The 23,746-nt window shown below is 42.5% G+C and overlaps 1 protein-coding gene across 1 annotated transcript in view; it reads right to left on the reverse strand.

The window, feature by feature from the left end:
• The window catches only part of LOC115467868 (matrix metalloproteinase-20-like), a 72,186-nt gene extending 49,160 nt beyond the window's left edge, over window positions 1–23,026 (reverse strand). Inside the window, exons 1-4 of the mRNA XM_030199363.1 lie at window positions 22,913–23,026; window positions 18,657–18,898; window positions 12,156–12,304; window positions 1,980–2,111 (exon numbers count right to left, since the gene is read on the reverse strand). Coding sequence (XP_030055223.1) covers window positions 1,980–2,111; window positions 12,156–12,304; window positions 18,657–18,898; window positions 22,913–23,026 — 637 coding nt within the window. The remainder of the gene's footprint in view (window positions 1–1,979; window positions 2,112–12,155; window positions 12,305–18,656; window positions 18,899–22,912) is intronic.
• Window positions 23,027–23,746: the final 720 nt, after the last annotated feature.

A 23,746-nucleotide genomic window follows, 5' to 3' on the forward strand; every position in this document is an offset into this window, starting at 1 on the left:
CTGCGTCGGATCCGCTAGTTCCCTGCTCTCTCTGCCCGGAACAGGAAGTAACCTGTTCCGGGGCAAAGGGAGCAGGGAACCAGTGGAGCCAACACCCCCCAGCGGCGTGCACCCGGGGCGGACCGCCCCACCGCCCCCCTTCCTACGCCACTGCGCTTAGGTAAAATTGTTTTCCACGTGGATTTTTTAGGCGCTATATATAGAATCATCTCCCCCCCCCCCCCCCCATGCATGTACAGTGGTGGAAATAAGTATTTGATCCCTTGCTGATTTTGTAAGTTTGCCCACTGACAAAGACATGAGCAGCCCATAATTGAAGGGTAGGTTATTGGTAACAGTGAGAGATAGCACATCACAAATTAAATCCGGAAAATCACATTGTGGAAAGTATATGAATTTATTTGCATTCTGCAGAGGGAAATAAGTATTTAATCCCTCTGTCAAACAAGACCTAATACTTGGTGGCAAAACCCTTGTTGGCAAGCACAGCGGTCAGACGTCTTCTGTAGTTGATGATGAGGTTTGCACACATGTCAGGAGGAATTTTGGTCCACTCCTCTTTGCAGATCATCTCTAAATCATTAAGAGTTCTGGGCTGTCGCTTGGCAACTCGCAGCTTCAGCTCCCTCCATAAGTTTTCAATGGGATTAAGGTCTGGTGACTGGCTAGGCCACTCCATGACCCTAATGTGCTTCTTCCTGAGCCACTCCTTTGTTGCCTTGGCTGTATGTTTTGGGTCATTGTCGTGCTGGAAGACCCAGCCACGACCCATTTTTAAGGCCCTGGCGGAGGGAAGGAGGTTGTCACTCAGAATTGTACGGTACATGGCCCCATCCATGCTCCCATTGATGCGGTGAAGTAGTCCTGTGCCCTTAGCAGAGAAACACCCCCAAAACATAACATTTCCACCTCCATGCTTGACAGTGGGGACGGTGTTCTTTGGGTCATAGGCAGCATTTCTCTTCCTCCAAACACGGCGAGTTGAGTTCATGCCAAAGAGCTCAATTTTTGTCTCATCTGACCACAGCACCTTCTCCCAATCACTCTCGGCATCATCCAGGTGTTCACTGGCAAACTTCAGACGGGCCGTCACATGTGCCTTCCGGAGCAGGGGGACCTTGTGGGCACTGCAGGATTGCAATCCGTTATGTCGTAATGTGTTACCAATGGTTTTCGTGGTGACAGTGGTCCCAGCTGCCTTGAGATCATTGACAAGTTCCCCCCTTGTAGTTGTAGGCTGATTTCTAACCTTCCTCATGATCAAGGATACCCCACGAGGTGAGATTTTGCGTGGAGCCCCAGATCTTTGTCGATTGACAGTCATTTTGTACTTCTTCCATTTTCTTACTATGGCACCAACAGTTGTCTCCTTCTCGCCCAGCGTCTTACTGATGGTTTTGTAGCCCATTCCAGCCTTGTGCAGGTGTATGATCTTGTCCCTGACATCCTTAGACAGCTCCTTGCTCTTGGCCATTTTGTAGAGGTTAGAGTCTGACTGATTCACTGAGTCTGTGGACAGGTGTCTTTCATACAGGTGACCATTGCCGACAGCTGTCTGTCATGCAGGTAACGAGTTGATTTGGAGCATCTACCTGGTCTGTAGGGGCCAGATCTCTTACTGGTTGGTGGGGGATCAAATACTTATTTCCCTCTGCAGAATGCAAATAAATTCATATACTTTCCACAATGTGATTTTCCGGATTTAATTTGTGATGTGCTATCTCTCACTGTTACCAATAACCTACCCTTCAATTATGGGCTGCTCATGTCTTTGTCAGTGGGCAAACTTACAAAATCAGCAAGGGATCAAATACTTATTTCCACCACTGTAAATATATAGAATCTTAGCAGGGCACCTCAACACCCTTCTGTAGTACAGTGTCTAATTGGGTCTTTCCAGACATTCAAATGCTGCCATTTCGAAGTGGGAATGCTTCTAAAATAAGGGCCATGGCAAATTCATGAGATAAACTGCTTGCCTTTTTTGACATATCCCATGGTCCAAACTTCCTCTTCATCCAAGTGAATATCACCACCTATTCCTTCCCCTGGTTCATAGGCATGGCCCAGTGTACCCCGAGGCCCATCAAATGGGAAGAAGTCTCCATGATCTGGTAACAAAAATCCAGAGAAAGATTTCAGTAAGAAGTGAGAGAATATACAGTAAGATGGACTCTCACTGTAGGTAGAATTATTTTTGTATTTTTTAAAAGAATATTATGAATATATGTGAAAGACTCATATATGGACAGTAGGTAAGGTTGAAGCCTTGACAGCTGGTGTTATTTCTCACAAATTTCAAACATATACTAATTCAACACCTTTTATGTAATCAATAATTTAAGCAATCATGAATGCCCACTAAAGATGGGGGGGGGGGGGGGGGGGGGAGGTATCAACATGGGCTACCATTAAATGGGCTATTTTAATCTCTGACTAAAACTCATGTCTTCTACTTTGTAAAGCTTATGCATTGGGGAAAAATGTATACTTAAGTATTGGATGCAAGCATAGGCAGTCTGTGGCCCAACTGTTTGGGGAGGCTAAAGGGGGTGATGTTAGGGGTGGGGCCAGGGGTGGAGCTTACATCCATAATTGTCTGACAACACACACAAAAAAATAAGTAAAAATAAAATAGTCACAATTAATACCTTTAATTAAATTTAGATATTAGATAAGTATCATTTGTCAAAGAATAAAGTGGTTGCTCAAAGCATATACTAACCACAATCGCTCAACTGCAAAACACTATGCACAAATTTGTGCAAAAACACAGAACCATACTGTACCATAAATATTACACTGGGCAGACCCTAATACACCAATATACCACCCATACGGAAAATGCAGACCATTAACAATATGAAACAAGGGATCATAATATCACCATTCTCATGTAGAGCCACAAAACACCCTTTTAGGGAGGATAGTGTTCACAATGAGCTCCTTTTATTAACGACCATATGTAGATCCTTCAAGAGGTAGTGTGCCATGATTTAGGCTCTACACCCTTTCTGATGTTTTGGTGCCACCTCAGTAAGGCCAACACACAATCTCCCCACTGCAAAACACTATACACAAACTTGTGCAAAAACATACTCATAACCTTACCAAACCATAACAGCACTAATTCCAAGGACAGGACGAGCTACAGTGGTGGAAATAAGTATTTGATCCCTTGCTGATTTTGTAAGTTTGCCCACTGACAAAGACATGAGCAGCCCATAATTGAAGGGTAGGTTATTGGTAACAGTGAGAGATAGCACATCACAAATTAAATCCGGAAAATCACATTGTGGAAAGTATATGAATTTATTTGCATTCTGCAGAGGGAAATAAGTATTTAATCCCTCTGTCAAACAAGACCTAATACTTGGTGGCAAAACCCTTGTTGGCAAGCACAGCGGTCAGACGTCTTCTGTAGTTGATGATGAGGTTTGCACACATGTCAGGAGGAATTTTGGTCCACTCCTCTTTGCAGATCATCTCTAAATCATTAAGAGTTCTGGGCTGTCGCTTGGCAACTCGCAGCTTCAGCTCCCTCCATAAGTTTTCAATGGGATTAAGGTCTGGTGACTGGCTAGGCCACTCCATGACCCTAATGTGCTTCTTCCTGAGCCACTCCTTTGTTGCCTTGGCTGTATGTTTTGGGTCATTGTCGTGCTGGAAGACCCAGCCACGACCCATTTTTAAGGCCCTGGCGGAGGGAAGGAGGTTGTCACTCAGAATTGTACGGTACATGGCCCCATCCATGCTCCCATTGATGCGGTGAAGTAGTCCTGTGCCCTTAGCAGAGAAACACCCCCAAAACATAACATTTCCACCTCCATGCTTGACAGTGGGGACGGTGTTCTTTGGGTCATAGGCAGCATTTCTCTTCCTCCAAACACGGCGAGTTGAGTTCATGCCAAAGAGCTCAATTTTTGTCTCATCTGACCACAGCACCTTCTCCCAATCACTCTCGGCATCATCCAGGTGTTCACTGGCAAACTTCAGATGGGCCGTCACATGTGCCTTCCGGAGCAGGGGGACCTTGCGGGCACTGCAGGATTGCAATCCGTTATGTCGTAATGTGTTACCAATGGTTTTCGTGGTGACAGTGGTCCCAGCTGCCTTGAGATCATTGACAAGTTCCCCCCTTGTAGTTGTAGGCTGATTTCTAACCTTCCTCATGATCAAGGATACCCCACGAGGTGAGATTTTGCGTGGAGCCCCAGATCTTTGTCGATTGACAGTCATTTTGTACTTCTTCCATTTTCTTACTATGGCACCAACAGTTGTCTCCTTCTCGCCCAGCGTCTTACTGATGGTTTTGTAGCCCATTCCAGCCTTGTGCAGGTGTATGATCTTGTCCCTGACATCCTTAGACAGCTCCTTGCTCTTGGCCATTTTGTAGAGGTTAGAGTCTGACTGATTCACTGAGTCTGTGGACAGGTGTCTTTCATACAGGTGACCATTGCCGACAGCTGTCTGTCATGCAGGTAACGAGTTGATTTGGAGCATCTACCTGGTCTGTAGGGGCCAGATCTCTTACTGGTTGGTGGGGGATCAAATACTTATTTCCCTCTGCAGAATGCAAATAAATTCATATACTTTCCACAATGTGATTTTCCGGATTTAATTTGTGATGTGCTATCTCTCACTGTTACCAATAACCTACCCTTCAATTATGGGCTGCTCATGTCTTTGTCAGTGGGCAAACTTACAAAATCAGCAAGGGATCAAATACTTATTTCCACCACTGTATAACCTTGTGCATGGAAAGGCAGCACTGTAATTACACCGGGCTCTAAAACACCAGTACACAACCTAGTGAAAAAAACAAAAAGGGCTGCAAATACTACACGCTAGCAGAATACTGCGCCTTGATCACACATGAAAAACACATGACACAACAGATATGAAGGCAAAATACTGAACTGGAAAGTTAACTCAAGAAGTCAGACTCAGCATGCAGCAATACTAGAAAAATTGAAATTTACATGCAAAACATCACAGATGCACATTTCCAAAAGCTGACATATTCCAATTAATAAATTCTGAATAAAATACTTTTTTCTACCTTTGTTGTCTGATCATTTAGTTTTTCTATTCGCTTTGATCCCAGTGTCTTCTGTTTTATGCAGTGTCTTCTTACCATTTGATATTTTTTCTCTCACCATGTCCACCATCCTCCTGTGTTCTTATGCGTCCTGTCTACCATCTGTAGCCCTGTCCCTATCCTTTCTCTAGTTTCAGCATCTGCCCTCAAAGTGTTCCGATCCAGCCCTTAAATTCAGCAATTTACCCTCCATCCATATCCAGCATTTCTCCTCTCGCCCTTCCACTCCATCCATGTGCATCTCCATCCTTTGTCTTTCCTTCCCTCCATCCTTGTCCAACATTTCTCCTCTCTTCCCTGCCCTCCCCTCCATCCATGTCCAGCATTTCTCCTCTTTTCTCGTTCCCTCCCCTCCATCTATGTGCATCTCCTTCCTGACTTCCCTCCCCTCCATCCATCCATGCCCAACAACTCTCCATTCTCCCCTGCCCTCTCTTCCATCCATTCATGTCCAGCAATTCTCCTCTCTCCCCTGCTCTCCCCTCCCCTCCAGCCATGTCCAGGAACTCTCCATTCTCCCCTGCCCTCTCCTTCATCCATCCATATCCAGCAAATTTCCTCTCTCCCCTGCTCCCATTCATCCATCCATGTCCAGCAATTCTCCTCTCCTCTGCCCTCCCCTCCATCTATCCATGTCCAGCAACTCTCCATTCTACCATGCCCTCTCATCCATCCACCCATATCCAGCAAATTTCCTCTCTTCCCTGCCCCCTCCATCCATCCATGTCTAGCAATTCTCCTCTCTCCCCTGCCCTGCCCTTCATCCATCCATGTCCAGCAATTCTCCTCTCTCCCCTGCCCTCTCCTCCTCTCTATGTCCAGCGATCTGTTCTCTCCCCCTGCCCTCCCCTCCTCTCCATGTCCAGCGATCTGTTCTCTCCCCCTGTACTCCCCTCCCATCCATGTCCAGCAATTCTCCCTGCCCTCCCTGAGCTCCCCGACAACCCTCCTCTCCATTCCTTCCTCCCCCCTCCCCCCTGCGTTTAACCAGCAGTGAAGAAGACAGCACAGCGGGCTCGCCTCCAGCTTCTCCCTTCCCTCACACAGTGTCCCGCCCTCACAGAAACAGGTAAGACATTATTGCAGAAGGCGGGACACTGTGTGAGGGAAGGGAGAAGCTGGAGGTGAGCCCGCTGTGTTGTCTTCATTGATGTCCCTGTGACCAAAAGTAAAAGGGTTAAATGCACGCACATGCTGGGGGGAGGGGGAAGGAATGGAGAAGAAGGCTGTCGGTCAGGGAGCTGAGGGCGGGAAGGAGGGACCGTCGGAGAGCTGCCTGGCTGCAGCGCTGCACCAGCCCTGCGTTGGGGGAGGGGGGGCAGCAGCCAGGGGAAGGTCACGGGCTGGGGCGGCTTAGCAGTAAAATAGGGCTTTTTCTTTTTTAATGTTTGAAGGTCCTGCACTAATTTTTTTATTAGCATTCAGGACCAGTAAAAAAATAATGCAGGAGCACTTACTGCCTCCTATTTAGGAGGCGCTAAGCACTCCCACGTGAAGTCCACTATCCAGTTAATGGGTGGTAATGTGAATCCATAAATAGCAGGTCTATCTTTGGCCACTAGAACCTGGCCGGTCAGCTGATGAATATCAACTTAACCAGCTAGGTTTGCGGCACAAAAAAAAAATCTCCCGTAAATTCAATGCTGGTGGCTGGATATGGCCCTGGCATTGAATTTCTGGGTTTGCCGGCGAAAGTGGGAATTAGCTGGTTTATGTAGTGCCCTTCCACAAAAAAATGCCCACAGATTTTATAAACAACACACGACACAAATAATTTTCGAAAACGTCTGAAAACCAACCTATTCAAAAAGGCATACCACAAAGATCCATCCTAAATACCAGTAATAACATTTACACCAGAACTACACAAAACGTAACCCTTTATTTTCTGATTGTTCAAACTAATCTATCATGATTGTGTTCAATTCTGGTTGCCGCATCTCAAGAAAGATATAGTAGAATTGGAAAAGGTGCAGCGAAGGGCGACTAAAATGATAGTGGGGATGGGACAACTTCCCTATGAAGAAAGACTAAGGAGGCTAGGGCTTTTCAGCTTGGAGAAGAGACGGCTGAGGGGAGACATGATAGAGGTATATAAAATAATGAGTGGAGTGGAACAGGTGATGTGAAGCGTCTGTTCACGCTTTCCAAAAATACTAGGACTAGGGGGCATGCGATGAAACTACAGTGTAGTAAATTTAAAACAAATCGGAGAAAATATTTCTTCACCCAACACGTAATTAAACTCTGGAATTCATTGCCGGAGAACGTGGTGAAGGCGGTTAGCTTTGAAGAGTTTAAAAAGGGGTTAGACGGTTTCCTAAAGAACAAGTCTATAAACCACTACTAAATGGACTTGGGAAAAATCCACAGTTCCAGGAATAACATGTATAGAATGTTTGTACATTTGGGAAGCTCGCCAGGTGCCCTTGGCCTGGATTGGCTGCTGTCGTGAACAGGATGCTGGGCTCGATGGACCCTTGGTCTTTTCCCAGTGTGGCATTACTTATGTACTTATGATTGAAGTGTAATATTACTGATTGTTCAAGCCAATTTATCACGATTGAAGTTTAATCCCATACCTTTTATTTCTTATTACGAAAATGTTCTTTCTTCACCTGAATTATCTAATCCACTCTGTCACCTACATCTTAACTATGTATCTCTCTTTTCCGGAATTGGTGATCACCAATATGGAATAATGGAAGCCACATTGAGCCTGCAAATAGGTGGGAAAATGTGGGATACAAATGCTACAAATAAATAAATAAATAAATAAAGGTCACCCATGATCCTGAGATGAATGAACAATTGGTTAACGAGCTAAGGAATAACTGGACGCTAACAATCAATTATTGATATTAATTGGCACCAATTAGGATTTGTGCATGAATCTGCCTGCGTACTATTCTATAACACTGGGAAAACAAATCCTATAACATGCAACCCAAACGTGGGTGCGGTCATGGGAAGGGCATAGGCAGGTCACAGGAATTCCGAAAAATTGGGTGCAGTGTTATAGAATACTGGATTTACACCTGATTTCAGCCAAAGTTGGGTGCAGGAAGTGGTGTTATGAGCTGTTCTATAAAGGACGCTCAGTCAGGAGTCGATTTTTTTCTGGCACCGATTTTTGAGCGCCATTCACTGAACCTGGGCCCATTATGTCCAATTATGTTTTTTTCCAGGATTGTTCTGGGAGGGGTGGTGGTGGACTCATCATTTTGACTAGATAGTGGATGAGGAGTTGGTTTATGGGCTCGGAATGTGAGGGAGTGGCACATGGCTGAAGGTTCACCCAAATTGCAAGTTACTCTTGCACCAGCCTTGCTAGAGTTCAGCCACCTTCTGATTGCTTAACAGCTCTCTCGACCTCATAACCTTAAGAGCCTTTTCTCTGCTGCATTCCAGATTGCAGGTAAGAGGCTGAACTTCTTTTGGAAAGAAAAGTGGAATTAGCTAAATTCTTTACAATTATTTGCAAGGAATTTCCTCCTTCCACAGAGCTAAGTAAATGGAACTTATAAAGCTTTGTCTTATTTTTTTTCTCTTTCCTTGTATAGCTTTCTACTGGATTACATCTTTTTTACTGAATCTGATTATTTGGGTGTGGATTATTTATTCAAAGGTTTAAATGGAGATAAACGTAAGCCTCTGAATAAGGCAATATTGTTTTCATACTTATCACAGATTTCACAGAAACCATGCAATTGAAGAGGTGAATTCCAAAACATAAGTACATTGTTTTTCAAAAAAAGGTTCAAATTGGAAACAGACTGCTTTTATAGATCCTGTGGCTAATAGGCATTTATTCATAAAGTATATGATATTCAGTGGAAAAAATATTGTTATGTTGGATAGAATTCTTGAAAATAAAAACGTGCATTTATGGAGAAAACAGCTTTTCGTGCTTAACAGGTTTTGGAACTCACCTTTTCAATTGTCGTCGCTCCAGTGAAAGATGGATTTCCAGAAACAGAATGGAAATGTCTGGTTTTCACCCTGTTAGTGCTTTGTTTGCCTCCTAATGTATTGTTATGTTTGTCTCCTGAAGTGATCTGCTTACCCAGCATATTTGATTGATAGTTATCTATGCCTCTGAGACATAAGAACCATAGAACATAAGAACATAAGAGTAGCCATACTAGGTCAGACTAATATGGTCCATCTAGCCCAGTATCCTATTTCCAACAGTGGCCAGGTGAGGTCACAAGTACTTGGCAGAAACCGAAATCGTGGCAACACCCCATGCTACCAATCCCAGTGAAAGCAGTTGCTTCCCCACGTCTGTCTCAATAGCAGACTATGGATCTTTGTCCAAACCTTTTTTAAAACCCAGATACGCTAACCGCTGTTACTACATCCTCCGGAAAAGTGTTCCAGAGCTTAACTATTCGCTGAGTGAAAAAATATTTCCTCCTATTTTATTTTAAAAATATGTCCATGTAACTTCCTTGAGTGTCCCCTAATCTTTGTACTTTTGGAACAAGTAAAAAAATCGATTTATTCTACTTGTTCTACACCACTCAGGATTTTGTAGACCTCAATCATATCTCTCCTCATCCATTTTTTTCCAAGATGAAGAGCCCTAACCTCTTTAGCCTTTCCTCATACGTGAGGAGTTCCATCCCCTTTATCATTTTGGTCACTTTTCTTTGAACCTTTTCTAATTCTGATATATCTTTTTTGAGATACGGTGACCAGATCTGAACGCAGGTGAGATTGCACCATGGAGTGATACAGAGGCATTATAATATTTTCAGTCATATTCACCATCCCTTTCCTAATAATTCCTAGCATAGTGTTTGATTTTTTTGCTGCCACCAGACATTGAGCTTAAGATTTCAGTGTTTTATCTACAATGACACCTAGAACTTTTTCTTGAGTGCTGACTCCCAAGGTGGAACATAGCATCAGCTAACTATGATTCGGATTATTCTTTCCAATGTGCATCACCTTGCATTTGTCCACATTAAATTTCATCTGCCATTTGGTTGTCCAGTCTTCCAATTTCCTAAGGTCTTCCTGCAATATTTCACAGTCCACACGTGTTTTAATAACCTTGAATAGTTTTGTGTCATCTGCAAATTTAATCACCTCACTCATTCCAATTTCCATATCATTTATAAATATGTTAAATAGCACCGGTCCCAGTACTGATCCCTGCAGCACTCCACTACTGTTCACCCTCCTCCATTGACAGAAATGACCATTTAACCCTACCCTCTGTTTTTTGTCCTATAACCAATTCCTAATCCACACCAGAACCTTGCCTCCTATCCTATGACTCTTAGGAAAGTTTTCTGAAAATCTAGATACACTACATCAGCTGACTTTTTCCACATGTTTGTTCACGCCTTCAAAGAAATGAAGCAAATTGGTGAGGCAAGATTTCCCTTGGCTGAACCCAAGCTGACTCTATCCCTTTAAACCATGTTTGTTTATATGTTCCGTAATTTTATTCTTTATAATAGTTTCCACTGTTTTGCCTAGCATTGATGTCAGGCTTACCAGTCTGTAATTTCCCTGATCACCCCTGGAACCCTTTTTAAAAATCGGTGTCACATTGGCCACCTTCCAATCTTCAGATACTATGCACGATTTTAATGACAGGTTACATATTACTAACAGCAGATGAGCAATATCATGCTTGAGCTTTTGAGTACCCTTATAGAATTTGGCCCGTAACCTATATGGCTGACATAAATGTGTGTGCTGAAATGCATTTGCGTGTATATACTTGGTTATGCTAGTGTTCTATGAAGGAAAGTCAGTACCTAGGCATGCATCCATTAGCCCCCTAATTCTATAAAAGTTGCTAAAATTTGTGCATGCAAATTTGGATGTGCGCCCAATATATCCATGCAATTAAATTGAATAATAAGCTAATTAGCACCAATAATTGGCTTTTTAACAAGCAATTGTTGGCACAAATTAGAATTCATTGAAATATATGCACATAAATTTAGGGATGGGATTCGTGCCTAAATTTTATGTGTGAGTCAATAAAGGGAGTTTGGAAATAGGAGGGTCATGGGCAGGTCACAGGTTGATCAGGGACATTCCTTTAAGTTATGCACATAGGATGCACCTAAATTTAGGCATGGCTATTTGCACTACATTTTAGTTGGTGCAAATGGCCATGCCTAAAGATAGGCACAATTCTCGGACATAAGTACTATTCTATAAATTGTGCCTAACTTTAAGCGTGTTTTGTAGAATAGAGATTTTTTCTGAACTGAAGTTTTGCCACTATATATAGAATTTACCCCGGGTGCCTGAATGTAGATGTCTCTTTGTAGAATTGACCTCCGAAGGGGCAATTCTATAGAGGTTGCCAAAGTTAGGTGTCAAGATGAGACAGGCTAAGCCCTAAGGGGTAAATATTCAGTTGGCGGCAGTGAGCATTTTGCTGACCACCACCAGCGTTATTCCTGGATATTTAATGCTGGGCCATGTCTGGGCTTTGGCATTGAATATTCAGTTTATGCAGCATCGACTAACACATAGCTGGTTAAGTTGATATTCAGAACTTAACTGGCCACTGGTTGCCACATAAAGATAGGACTGTGTTTTATACAGTCCTATTTATGAGGTTACCCTAGCTGATATAGGGGTCCTTTTACGAAGCAGCGGTAAGCCCACGGTGGGCTCCCTGCATGCCAATCCAGAACTACCGCTGGGTAACTAGCGCTGCGTAACCCTAGTAGCGCTTTAGAAATGTCAAGTAGTAGTAGTAGTAGTAGTAGTATCGCAGGAGCCTGGCAGTAGTTCCCACCCCTAGTGCATGCCATTTCTGTTGCTATAAAAATATGTCTTATTTTTGTAGTGCCAGAACTTAACTGACAATAATCCGGCTAAAAAAGGATGACGTGGTAAAATAACCCCTCTTAATGGTAGCCCATGTTGATAACTTCCCCCAAAATACATAATACAGCTTAGTACATAGGCTCCAGTGAGTTATATGCTTCCAAACACTTAAGTGCTTTTAAATATTGGCCCTGTTAAATGTGCATTATAAAAAAAACTCTATTAAAAAGTTTTAAAAAAATACCCTTAGAAGCAAATTTAATCATAATATCAGCATCTTCGTTGTCTGTTTTGACAAAATTTAGTGGTGTAACATCACTCCAGACCTTTAGTGACATTTCAACAGCTTCATTCACCTGTTTAGCTGTTAGTTTATTTGTATAGTTTAGTAACCTATAATTTTAAAAGATAAAGAAAATTAATTTTATCATTGCCTGTAACATCTTTCCTTGTACACAGCAAATGACTTACAATTAAAAATAACGAGAAGAAGAGCAAACTATTACGGATGGTTTACATAGAATAGGACAGCCTATAGCAATCAAAAGCTAGGTGACACAGAGAGGCATAATCGAACGGCGCTGGCCAAATAGATGGCCGGCCATCTTTGGGGCTGGCTCCGCAAAGGGGCGGAGCCAACCATATTTTTGAAAAAGATGGCTGGCCATCTTTTCTTTCGATAATACGGTTGGGGCCAGCTAAATCTCAACATCTAGGTCAAATGTTGAGCTCGCCGGGTTTAGAGATGGCCGGCTTCGGTTTTCAGCCATAATGGAAACCGGGCCTGGCCATCCCAAACCCGGCGAAATGCAAGCCCTTTGGTCGTGGGAAGAGCCAGCATTTGTAGTGCACTGGTCCCCCATGACATGCCAGGACACCAACCGGGCACCCTAGGGGGCACTGCAGTGGACTTCAAAAATTGCTCCCAGGTGCATAGCTCCCTTACCTTGGGTGCTGAGCCCCTCAAATCCCCCCAAAACCCACTCCCCACAACTCTACACCACTACCATAGCCCTTAGGGATGAAGGGGGGCACCTACATGTGGGTACAGTGGGTTTTGGGGTTTTTTGGAGGGCTCAACATATATCACCACAAGTGTAACAGGTGGGGAGGTGGGCCTGGGTCCACGTGCCTGAAGTGCACTGCACCCACTAAATACTGCTCCAGGGACCTGCATACTGCTGTCAGGGGGCTTGCTATGACATTTGAGGCTGGCATACAGGCTGGCCAAAATTGTTTTTTGGGGTGGGAGGGGATTGGTGACCACTGGGGGAGTAAGGGGAGGTTATCCCCATTTCCCTCCGGTGGCCATCTGGTCAATTGGGGCACTTTTTTGAGACTTGGGGCCAGATGCACTAAACTTAGCGAGCCCTTAACAAGCCATTAACTAGCAAGTAGTAATCCCTGGCATGCACTAAACACTTTTTTCCGACGACGGTAGCAGCTAACGAAAACGGAATGCAGATGAGCAAATCGTGTAGAAACCCTATTGTAATGAGATGCACTAAACTTTTCCGATTGCCTTAACGCTGGAAAATGGTGGAAAATCTAACGAGAGGTCTGTACCTCTCGTTGAGGCTGTGCGGGATTGGAAAAATTAAAATGTAAAAAAAAAAATCGGGGGGGGGGGGGGGGGGGGGGGGGCTAAAACGGCCAAGTGCTCGTCATATGGCCGTTCTACACCCGAAAAACCGCCGAAGTGCTCGTCACTTTATTGATAAATGTTCAATAAAGACTTCATACAACTTAAAAAAGTGGAAAAAAAATCCAAGTGCTGGTCCTTTTTTTTTTTTTAAACAAAATTATTAGGATTTAAACCCACCACCTCTTGATTATAAGATCACTGCTCTAACCACTTAGCCACAACTGTGCTTACTTGACTATCCAGCCCTTACTTCCAGGTCTCTGAGCTGGGTGAAGCACGGCCAAAAAGGATGTTTTTATTATTGTGGGGGGGGGGGGGGGGCGCCCAAAATGGACTTTTTTTTTTAAGCGAAGCTTTATTTTAAAAAATCAGTCTCCGATGCTGTAGGCTCTTTTTTGGACATCATTCAACCACGGAATAATAAAAACGTCCTTTTTGGTCATGCTTCACTCAGCTGAGAGACCTGGAAGTCTCTGAGCCAATCACAGCGCGTTTAGCTGAGCTATCGTCCATCCCATGCTCAGCATCATCCCTCTCTTTCCTTCCCCCAATACCCTACCTCTTCCCAAAGATTCAAGTAGATTCAGCACAGCACATCTTGTCTTCCCCAACAGGAAGTCATGTGTCAGGGGGAATGGAACGTGGCAGTGCCAGAGCATAGGTTTCTGTTTAATGGATGTGTTTTGGTGCTCAGTCTGCTTGAAATTCAACCTAGAACCAGGAAGAGGAACCCTGGTTGTGTTGTTCCTCAGGGCTCACCATTATCTCCACTCTTGTTTAATGTGTATCTTAATTCTCTGGGTTCATTTTTTTTAGACTTAGGGATCGTAGTCTTTTCTTATACAGATCACATCTTTTTGTAATGTCTTGCCTTACCAAAATTTGAGGATACATTAATATCTATAAAATGTTATATTCTGTTCTTAGATCAGTGGTCATCTGAGCATTTCTTGAAGTTTAATAAACAGATGACAAAGATGCTGTGATTTGGGGACTTTGATAATGTTTCATGTAAGAAGTTTACATTAACTTTAGGAGAGAGTCTTATTATAGAAGATCATTCCAAGGTACTTGGAATTATTCTGGGTTCCAAGTTGAGTTTTGTTAATCAGATCAGTGCATCGATTAAGAATTTTTTTTTAGATTGAGGCAGCTTCGTGCTAGCAGGCCATTATTGCATTTGCAAAATTTTAAAATTCTAGCATAGGCAATTCTTTTGGCGCAACTGGACTACTGTAATGCGCTATATCATAATGTTTTACCTAAACTGCAAAAAAGGTTACAGCTTTTGCAGAACACAGCCGCCAGACTGATTTTTGACAAAGGGAAATTCAATAGCGTTACCCTGCTTATGAGGAATCTTCATTGGTTACCATTTCAGAAGCACATCAGCTTTAAACTTGCTTGTTTGGTTTATAAGTCATTAGTTGGTCAGAACTCGTAGGCGCCTACAGAGCTGCTCATGATTCCTTCATCAGGACGTACTACCTGCTTTTCTTGGACATTACAAATTGGCCTCCCTTCCTTTTAGAGCATTCGTTTTAAATCTGCTTATGAATGTTCTTTTTCTGTTTAGAGTACACGAGTTTGAAATGGGTTACAGTGGGAGTTAAAATGTTCACCTTCTTATTATTGCTTTCAGAGAGCTTTTAAAACATACTTATTTGATTTAGATCTTAATGTTTAATTGAATCTGCAAGATTATGTTTTAGGTTTGTACTTATATATTCGTCTGTTGTTGAGATTTTTGGTTTCTTGACCGCAGCAACCTCTTTGTGGGATGCAAGCGGAATACAAAACTTTTATAGACTACAATAGGCAGTGGAGGAGGGGACAGGTAAAGAAAGGGAAGATGCTGAATATGGGATGGGGTAGGGAAGGGGAGAAGAGATGTTGAATGGGGGCTATGGAGTGGAAAGTGGTATGCTGGCCACCTGGGAGGGAAGATAGAGGGCAAGAGAGATGCTGGAGTATGAGGGTAGTGCCTTGAGCCAGGGGGTGGGGGGAGGAGCACATGTCTGAAAGCTCACCTAGGAGGTAAGATACCCTTGGGCCGACCCTGTCTGAAGTAGCACAAGTACTGTCACATAAAAGTGTAGGCAGGGCTAGTTCAGAGAAGGCAAAGGTCAGGAGGTACACTCCACCTGCTTTTTAAAAGGGAAAGTCCATGGGTAGCACCGATTTGAAAATGAGCTTATCACGATTAGCACCACAGCCAGTATCAAAATGATCATCTTCACGACAACTGCTTGATTATTCTTGGTTCTATTACACCTTTTCTTGATCTTATTCTAGGGTCTCCTTTCTTTTAGCTTCCATATATTTAAATTTATTTTATTTTAATTTGTTATTGATATAAAAAGTGGAATTTTAGAAAGATTGTCCAAGTCTGTATGTTAGATATGGATTTGCTGATATACAGCCTATTCAAAAATACCAGGAAATGGATGTCCAAGTTCTCGCTACATCTAGCATGAACCTCCATTATATAAACTGAAATGTCCAAACTATGAATGGGTTGAAACAAGGGACATGAATGTCTATATAGCAGCAGAGGAATGCCCATATTATAAAATGGCCACATAACTATCCAGGTGGAGGAGTAGCCTAGTGGTTGGAGCAGCCTGCTTTGAACCAAACTGCAGCTTTTTGTAATTTGTTTCTTTTTTTTTTTTTTGGTGAGCCCTCCAGAGACAGGAAAATATCTATTGTGATTTCCCATTCAGGGGAGAACTGCCTAATTGGAGCACCTTTCTGTAACCTGGACGTGCCAAGTACCAGGTCTAAATACGAACATCCATCTTTTTGGACATGGATGTCCCTTCCCCTTCTGCAATTAGAGCTTTTGGCCCCTCCATAGTCCTACAATGGCAGTAGAGCCAAGCCTGTAAGGTCACTTTTCTGCTTTTTTTCTCCCTCTTTCCTTTTATATTGAATGGAATTCCTTGGATATCCATACAATATGGATATCTAAATACCAGTTTTTAGGTGTCTATAACGTGAATAGAGCTTCAAACATAAGCACCATAGTAACATAGTAGATGATGGCAGATAAAGACCTGAACAGTCCATCCAGTCTGCCCAATAGTCACATTCATTATCAATTCATGATTAAGTCAATAATGAATGTGGTATAAAATATATATACCCAGGACTGCCAAGATACATAGCTGGGCCCAGCCCGCCCCCCCCCCCAAATGGGCTGCCCCTGTACCGCGTGCCCCTCTGCACACTCAGGCTGCCCCCCAACACTTGGGCTGCTGCCACCGCCCCCTACCTTCCTGTGCCACTCTGCTACTCTCTCAGTCTGTTGTCTCCGGCTCCTGTGTACCCACTGCCAGGACCCGGGTTATCGCATTAACGCAATGATCCAGGACCAGGAGAGAGAGACAGACCCATAAGTACATAATTATTGCCATACTGGGACAGACCAAAGGTCCATCAAGCCCAGCATCCCGTTTCCAACAGTGGCCGATCCAGGTCACAAATACCTGGCAAGATCCCCAAAAAGGTACAAAACATTTTATGCTGCTTATCCCAGAAATAGTGGATTTTCCCCGAGTCCAATTTAATAATGGTCTATGGACTTTTCCTTTAGGAAGCCATCCAAACCTTTTTAAAACTTTGCTAAGCTAACCGCCTTTACCACGTTTTCTAGCAACGAATTCCAGAGTTGAATTACTCGATGAGTGAAGAAACATTTTCTCTGATTCGTTGTAAATGTACTACTGTGTAGCTTCATCTCATGCCCCCTAGTCCTAGTATTTTTGGAAAGCATAAATAGACACAGGCTGGCAAGAAGAAGCTTCTATTCCCTCATGCCAGGCCCCCCCCTTGGAGGCTGGCCCCGGTAATCTTGGCCCCCCTCTTGGCGGACCTGCATATACTTGATCCTGATCTTTCTTTGCTGTTTTCGTGACACAGACTGTAGAAGTCTGCTCAGCACTGTCCATAAGTTCCAACCACTGAAGTCACCATTGAAGCCCATTCCAGCCAATCATGATCTGTCCTACCATATATGGGACACAGTATTTTTTGAATTATCCTCTCCATCCTACCTATACTGTAACCACTCTTGGTCATTTTGTTAATAACTTATATTTTACTAGGAAGCTTAACACCATTCTATATAATAAAACGGACCTTGAAGCATTCCTGCAACATTTCGGAACTACGTGTCGTCAATTGAGGAGATGGAGCCTTACAGAGCACACGAATGCTTCAAGGCTTGAAGGCTTCACTTTCTCATACACACACACACACACACACACACACACACACACACACACACACACACACACACACATACACACTCACTCTCTGTCTCTTACATACACTCTTTCTCTCACACACACTTTTCTCTCACACACAGACTCACACACACACACTCTCACCCACACACTCTCTGTCAAACATACACACTCCGAGGAAAGGGGGCATGGAAAACACTGGGGAGGAGAGGGAGGGGGGCATGGAACTCGGAGGGGAGGAGAGAGAGGGAGGGAGGAGAGGAAAGAGAGGGAGAGGAGAAGAGAGGGAGGGAGGGGGGCCTGCACCTTGAACGGAAGGGGGGCCTGGAACTCGGAGGGGAGGAGAGGGAGGGAGGGAAGAAGGGGGTCATGGAACTCGGAGCCCCCCCCACACACACTCACTCTCTGTCTCTCACATACACTCTCTCTCACACACACTCTATCTCTCTCTCTCTCTCTCTCTCACACACACACACTCACACACACACACATACACTCTGTCTCTCACACTCTCTCTCTCTCTGACACAAACACACACATACTCTGTCTGCCTGTCTGCCTGTCTCTCTCTCACTCACTCATTCTCTCTCACTCACACACACACACTCCATCTCTCACACACACTATCTCACTCAAACACACACACTCTCTCTCTCTCAAACATACACACTCCGAGGAAAACTTTGCTAGCGCCCATTTCATTTGTGTCAGAAATGGGCCTGTTTTACTAGTTTACCATAAAGCTGTTTGACCTATTCTTATGCTTCCAATTACTCAGAAACATATGGCACAATTACCAAACACTTTGATTACGAAGTACATGAAACTGGTGTTAGAACACATACTCTACCGATAGGTTATGATATTCCATGTCCATTTGGACCTATTGGCGTAAAACTCATAATTTTCCACATCTGGTACTCCACATCGTGGTTCCTTCATCAAAGCCAGTGTTTCGGGATTCAATGATCCAGTAACATTTAGGCCAAAAAAATCCTGTAGTTTCCTAATTTTGCTCTGGAAAGTCCCAATATATCTTTTTCTTCGGTGTGGAGAGATCCCATCCATGCTGTAAAACTGCTGTAGGTATTTCTATATAAAAATATTATAGTAAAATGAATATTATGTTTCTACAGCAAGTGCTATTTTTATACATTAATTTTGAGATAAGAAATATCAAGTATTGAGTAAGATATTCTAAGATACATATAGATTGCCCAAACAACAATGAACTGTTCCACAAAAATCAGTGAGACTAAAAATAAAAAATCGTGGAAACCCTGTACATCCAAATAATTAAATCAAGTGACAACAAAAACTGTTCTTCAAACAGGAAATATTTTTTTATATTTGAAGAACTTTTTTATTGGTTTAAAAAGGAGGGAAAAAAGCCTCAGTAGTCAAAGGTAATTGCCATCGACTGGGCATAACCCACTTGATTTTTCAAAAGCCAAGACTCCTTCTGACTAAAACCAATCATCGGCTAAAAAACCTTTAAAATATTTTCAGTTCAATTTTACTTACTTAATTCAATTTAATTTCTTCTGCTTGAATGGTTTCACCATTTAAAGGCAATGAAAATATCTTCTATAACATTAGAATTAAACATTGAATGACGGAGGAATGACTGCGTGTTGCATGTTAAAAAAGCCTTTCCGGGTGAAACGGGTCCCCATTGGGATGTTGACGATTGGAAGCTTAAGCTAAGTGCTTCCCTTATACATACTATCTGACAATATTTGGCAAGTTAAAGAAATATTTGTGAACAGTGACTGAACTCAACAATTTTTGATTTTAAAATACATATAGATACATATTTTTTATAAGGTAGTTCAGTGTTCAATGGTTTAATAAAATATCTCCATGACTTACATATTTACTGAAGGAACATAATTTCCAAATTAATTTGCAGGGCTGGTGTTAGAGGGCTGCCACCTGGGCAATTGCCCTGAGCCCACAGACCACAAGGAGCCCCAAGCTGAAAGAGGCAAAGTCTTCTGGAAGGCTTTTGTGCCCCGTCCCAAATTTCTGCCCTGGGCTTCAGCATCTCTAACACTGCCCCTGGGAATTTGCTTGGGTAACTGAACAGCTATCCCACAAATTTTGTGGGCTGAAAACTACCTTTCATTCAGTGGTAAAAATTATATACACTGATTTACAGTGCAAAATGCTACAGGAAAAAGAGTGAGGCTGGGGCATGGTTTGAGTGAGGTTGGTAAAGTATGCATAGGGATAATCTCCATGTGGGCAGTTCTATATAGGGCACTAAAATCTAAGCCCTAAGCTAGTATTCTATAATGGCAAATTTGTGGGCCTAATCCATTATAAAATACTAGGGTAAGTCAGTAATAAGGTGCTTGAGTTTAGGCACGACCACTTATGCTTGCTCTATGGCAGATGTAAATGGGCTGACCTAAATGCAGCAGTTAGGTGACAGTATTCAGTAAAGTGCACACTTAGCTAGTCAGAACTCCCATGACCTGCCCATGCACCTTCCATGTGAACGCCCCTTTTGCAGTTTTACATTAGACTGTTAAATGTCCAAAAATGAAGTGGCGAACATAGCGATTTTCGAAGCAGAAAAACCTCTATCTTTTTGTTTTGAAAAGGGCCATTTCCTAGATATTTTGTGCTCAGTGCATTTTTCATGACCATTTTCATGGAAAAAAAAACATCCAAGGGAAAAATGCACAAAAACAAGCCATTGGGGGGGGGGGGGGGGGGGGGGGGGGGGGGGGGGGAGGGGTCAGCATTATTAGTAGATTGGCCACACAGACATCCCAGCAGAGCAGTGGGGCACCCTAGGGGGCACTGCAGTGGACTTCACATAAAAGGTCCCAGGTACACATCTTACCATTACCCCTTTATATTGTATGGTGAGCGCTCCAAAACCCATCAAGAACTTACTGTACATCGCTACAACAGCCCTTATGTCTGCAGTTGTCACCTATATGTGGGTACAGTAGGTTTTTGGCGCATTTTGGAGGGCTAACATTTTCCACCACAAGTGTACCAGTTAGAGTGGGATATGGGCCTGGGTTCTGTTCTCTACAGTCCACTGCACCAACCACTAGGATACTTCAGGGACCTGCTTGCTGCTCTAACAGAAGTGGCCATAACATCTGAAGCTGTTATAGAAGCTGGCATTTACTGTTTCTTTTACATGTTTAGGAGGTGGGAGGTGGTCAGTTACCACTGTGGGATTAAGAGCAGTCATGCCTTAATCCCTCCGGTGGTCATTTAGGGCACCTTTTTGTGATTTACTTGTGATTGAAACAGATCTAGACCAAAAGGTCTAACTTTTAGCCCTGGATGTTTTTGCTTTGTTCCCTTATGGTTATCTCCCATTAAATATCCAGTTAGTGACTAGCTGCTAACTGGCTGTATCACGCAACATAGCTGGTTAGTCACAGATATTCAGCTGTTAAAATAGGCTGCATAAGGCCTATCTTTAACCACTACAAAGTTAACTGGTTAGTGCTGAATATCGCCTTAACTTTTAGTGGTTAAGCCCCCCCCCCCCAGATATTCAATGGTGGTCACAGGAAATGGCTCTGCATTAAATATCTGGGTTTAATATCGGTGGCGGACAGCAAAAGCACTGCCCACCACCAGCTGAATATCGGGCCCAATGTACATGAGTTTGAAATACCATTCTATGCGTGTTGTTTCCTAGTACTGCCCTCTCCTTAATCCTGGGAAATTTTTCTTCTTTGGAAGTCCATTTATATTATTAGTTGGCCAATAGAGGCGAATTATGAGACAGACCAACTGCCCTCTATGGGGCTATTTTTATAACATGGCAGCTATGTAAAAAGTCCAAAAAGTGCCTATTTTATGTATGTTTTAAAAGGCTATATAGATGCCTATATGCCTCCATAAAATAGGCTCCTGTAATGACCTCCAGTAGCACAAAGAAGGGTTAAATATGTTCATGTACTCTATGGATAGTAAGATAAAGGCATATTTAAACGCATTTAGACTTACAAAGTTGCATAGCAACCTAGGCAACCTTGTAAGTCGAAGTGCTTTGAAAATTAATCCCACAGTAGCATAGTAGATGATGGCAGATAAAGACCTGTACTGTCCATCCAGTCTGCCCAACAAGATAAACTCATAGCATAAGGTATGATGTGATACTGCATATGTATACTTTATCTTGACTTGTCCTTGCCATTTTCAGGGCACAGACCATAGAAGTCTGCCGGGCATTGGCCTTGTTCTCCAGCTACTGAAGCTGAATCTGTCCAGCCACGGTCATGCACAGACCATAGCAATCTGCCCCAGCACTGGCTTTGCTTCCCAATTAATGGTGTTGCCATCTAATCACCGTTAATTTTGTTTGACGGTGACTAGATGACAACACCAGTAATTGGAAAGCAAAGCAGACTTCTATGGTCTGTGCCCTGATCGTGGCTGGACAGATGCATTTCTTATAAAATATATATACATCACACTTCCTCCCCAGCTCTGCCCAAACTATGACCCGAGAGCACCTATACATAGATCTCATAAAACTATTTCTATTTTCCAGTGTGCCTACTATTTACACATGCACACTCCTTGTATAAAACATGTTTTACATATGGAGAAAGCATAAAAGATTAAATAGAACTTTCCTAATATTTATTCAAATAAAAATCAGTAAGAGAAGTTTTAAATAAATGATGTTTGTTCAGTGTTACATTACATTCAAGTTCTTATATACTGCTAATATCCCCAGTGGAACTCAGTGCAGTTTAACAAATCAAGAGGTGGGCATACCCAGGATCCACTACAGAATACATTCATTAATACATACTTCAAAATCTAGCTAAAACTATTCTTGAAATAAAAACATTTTCAAGGATTTACAGAATAAACTGTAATACTCTAATGCTCTAAACTTATTGTGTAATAAATTCCAACATTTGGCTGCCTGATATTGAAATGCAGAAGTAAACACTGACTTGAAAACAACTTTTTTGGGACTAGGATAAGCACCAAATATCTTCTGGCTGTTCTCAATCTGACAATAGTATCAAAGTATTCATATATTCGGGTGCCTCACTATGAATAATAAGGAAAATAAAAGTACGTATAGGATGAGGAAACAACGAACCCTACCTCTGCAAAGGACACATCTTGCTGAGTTATGCTTTTAAATTCCTCTGGCACTGGTAAACAGGCATAAAATCCAGAATTCGACAAAACCAAGAAGATGAGCCAAGTGAACTGCATGCTTGCAAGCGAAACTTTCTTTCATAACCCTTCCAAGCTCACTGGCTTTATAGGGATGAATAGGTGTATACCTGAAAATGAGTCATATATTTTTCAGAGGTATTGAAATCCACTAATGAGAGCAAGCGTATTTTGTGTATGACAGTGTGGTAAGAGCTGGATCAGTACATCCTTTAGCAAAGTTCAAGTTATTTTATTATTATGAATATGCCTCAACAGAAGCTCTGTTTTACTATTCACAGTGCAGTTTAACATGTCGTTGCAAAAAGAGTCAACAAGCAAGTTGTGGATGATAGCTTTTGACCGGACTAATATCTGTAACTAAGTTTTGGGAGCTAAGACCTCTTCATCAGGTCAATTTGTAATTATAAATCAGTTGGATTATTGTCATCTACTTTATAATAAATCACTTCTGAAAAAATTTCAAACATTGTAAAAACACGGCAGTCAGTCTGGATAGAATGATTCCTTTGTTGATAAGAGCTCAGTGGTTGCCCTTACAAGCTAAAATATTGTTTAAGATGTGTACAGCATTTAAAATTTTATATGGTTCTGCTCCGCAGTATGTTTTCACTCATATCATGCTCTACTGTTGAGATACAGATAAAGTTGAGAGATTCCATGATACTACACTTTCCACTGCTTAGAGGTGTTAAGTATTTAAAAGTTCTTAAATCTTCCTTTACTTATTTAATAGCAAATATTTTGGAATGGATTACC

This window comes from Microcaecilia unicolor, chromosome 4 (genome assembly GCF_901765095.1).
Source record: "Microcaecilia unicolor chromosome 4, aMicUni1.1, whole genome shotgun sequence".
Taxonomy (NCBI): domain Eukaryota; kingdom Metazoa; phylum Chordata; class Amphibia; order Gymnophiona; family Siphonopidae; genus Microcaecilia; species Microcaecilia unicolor.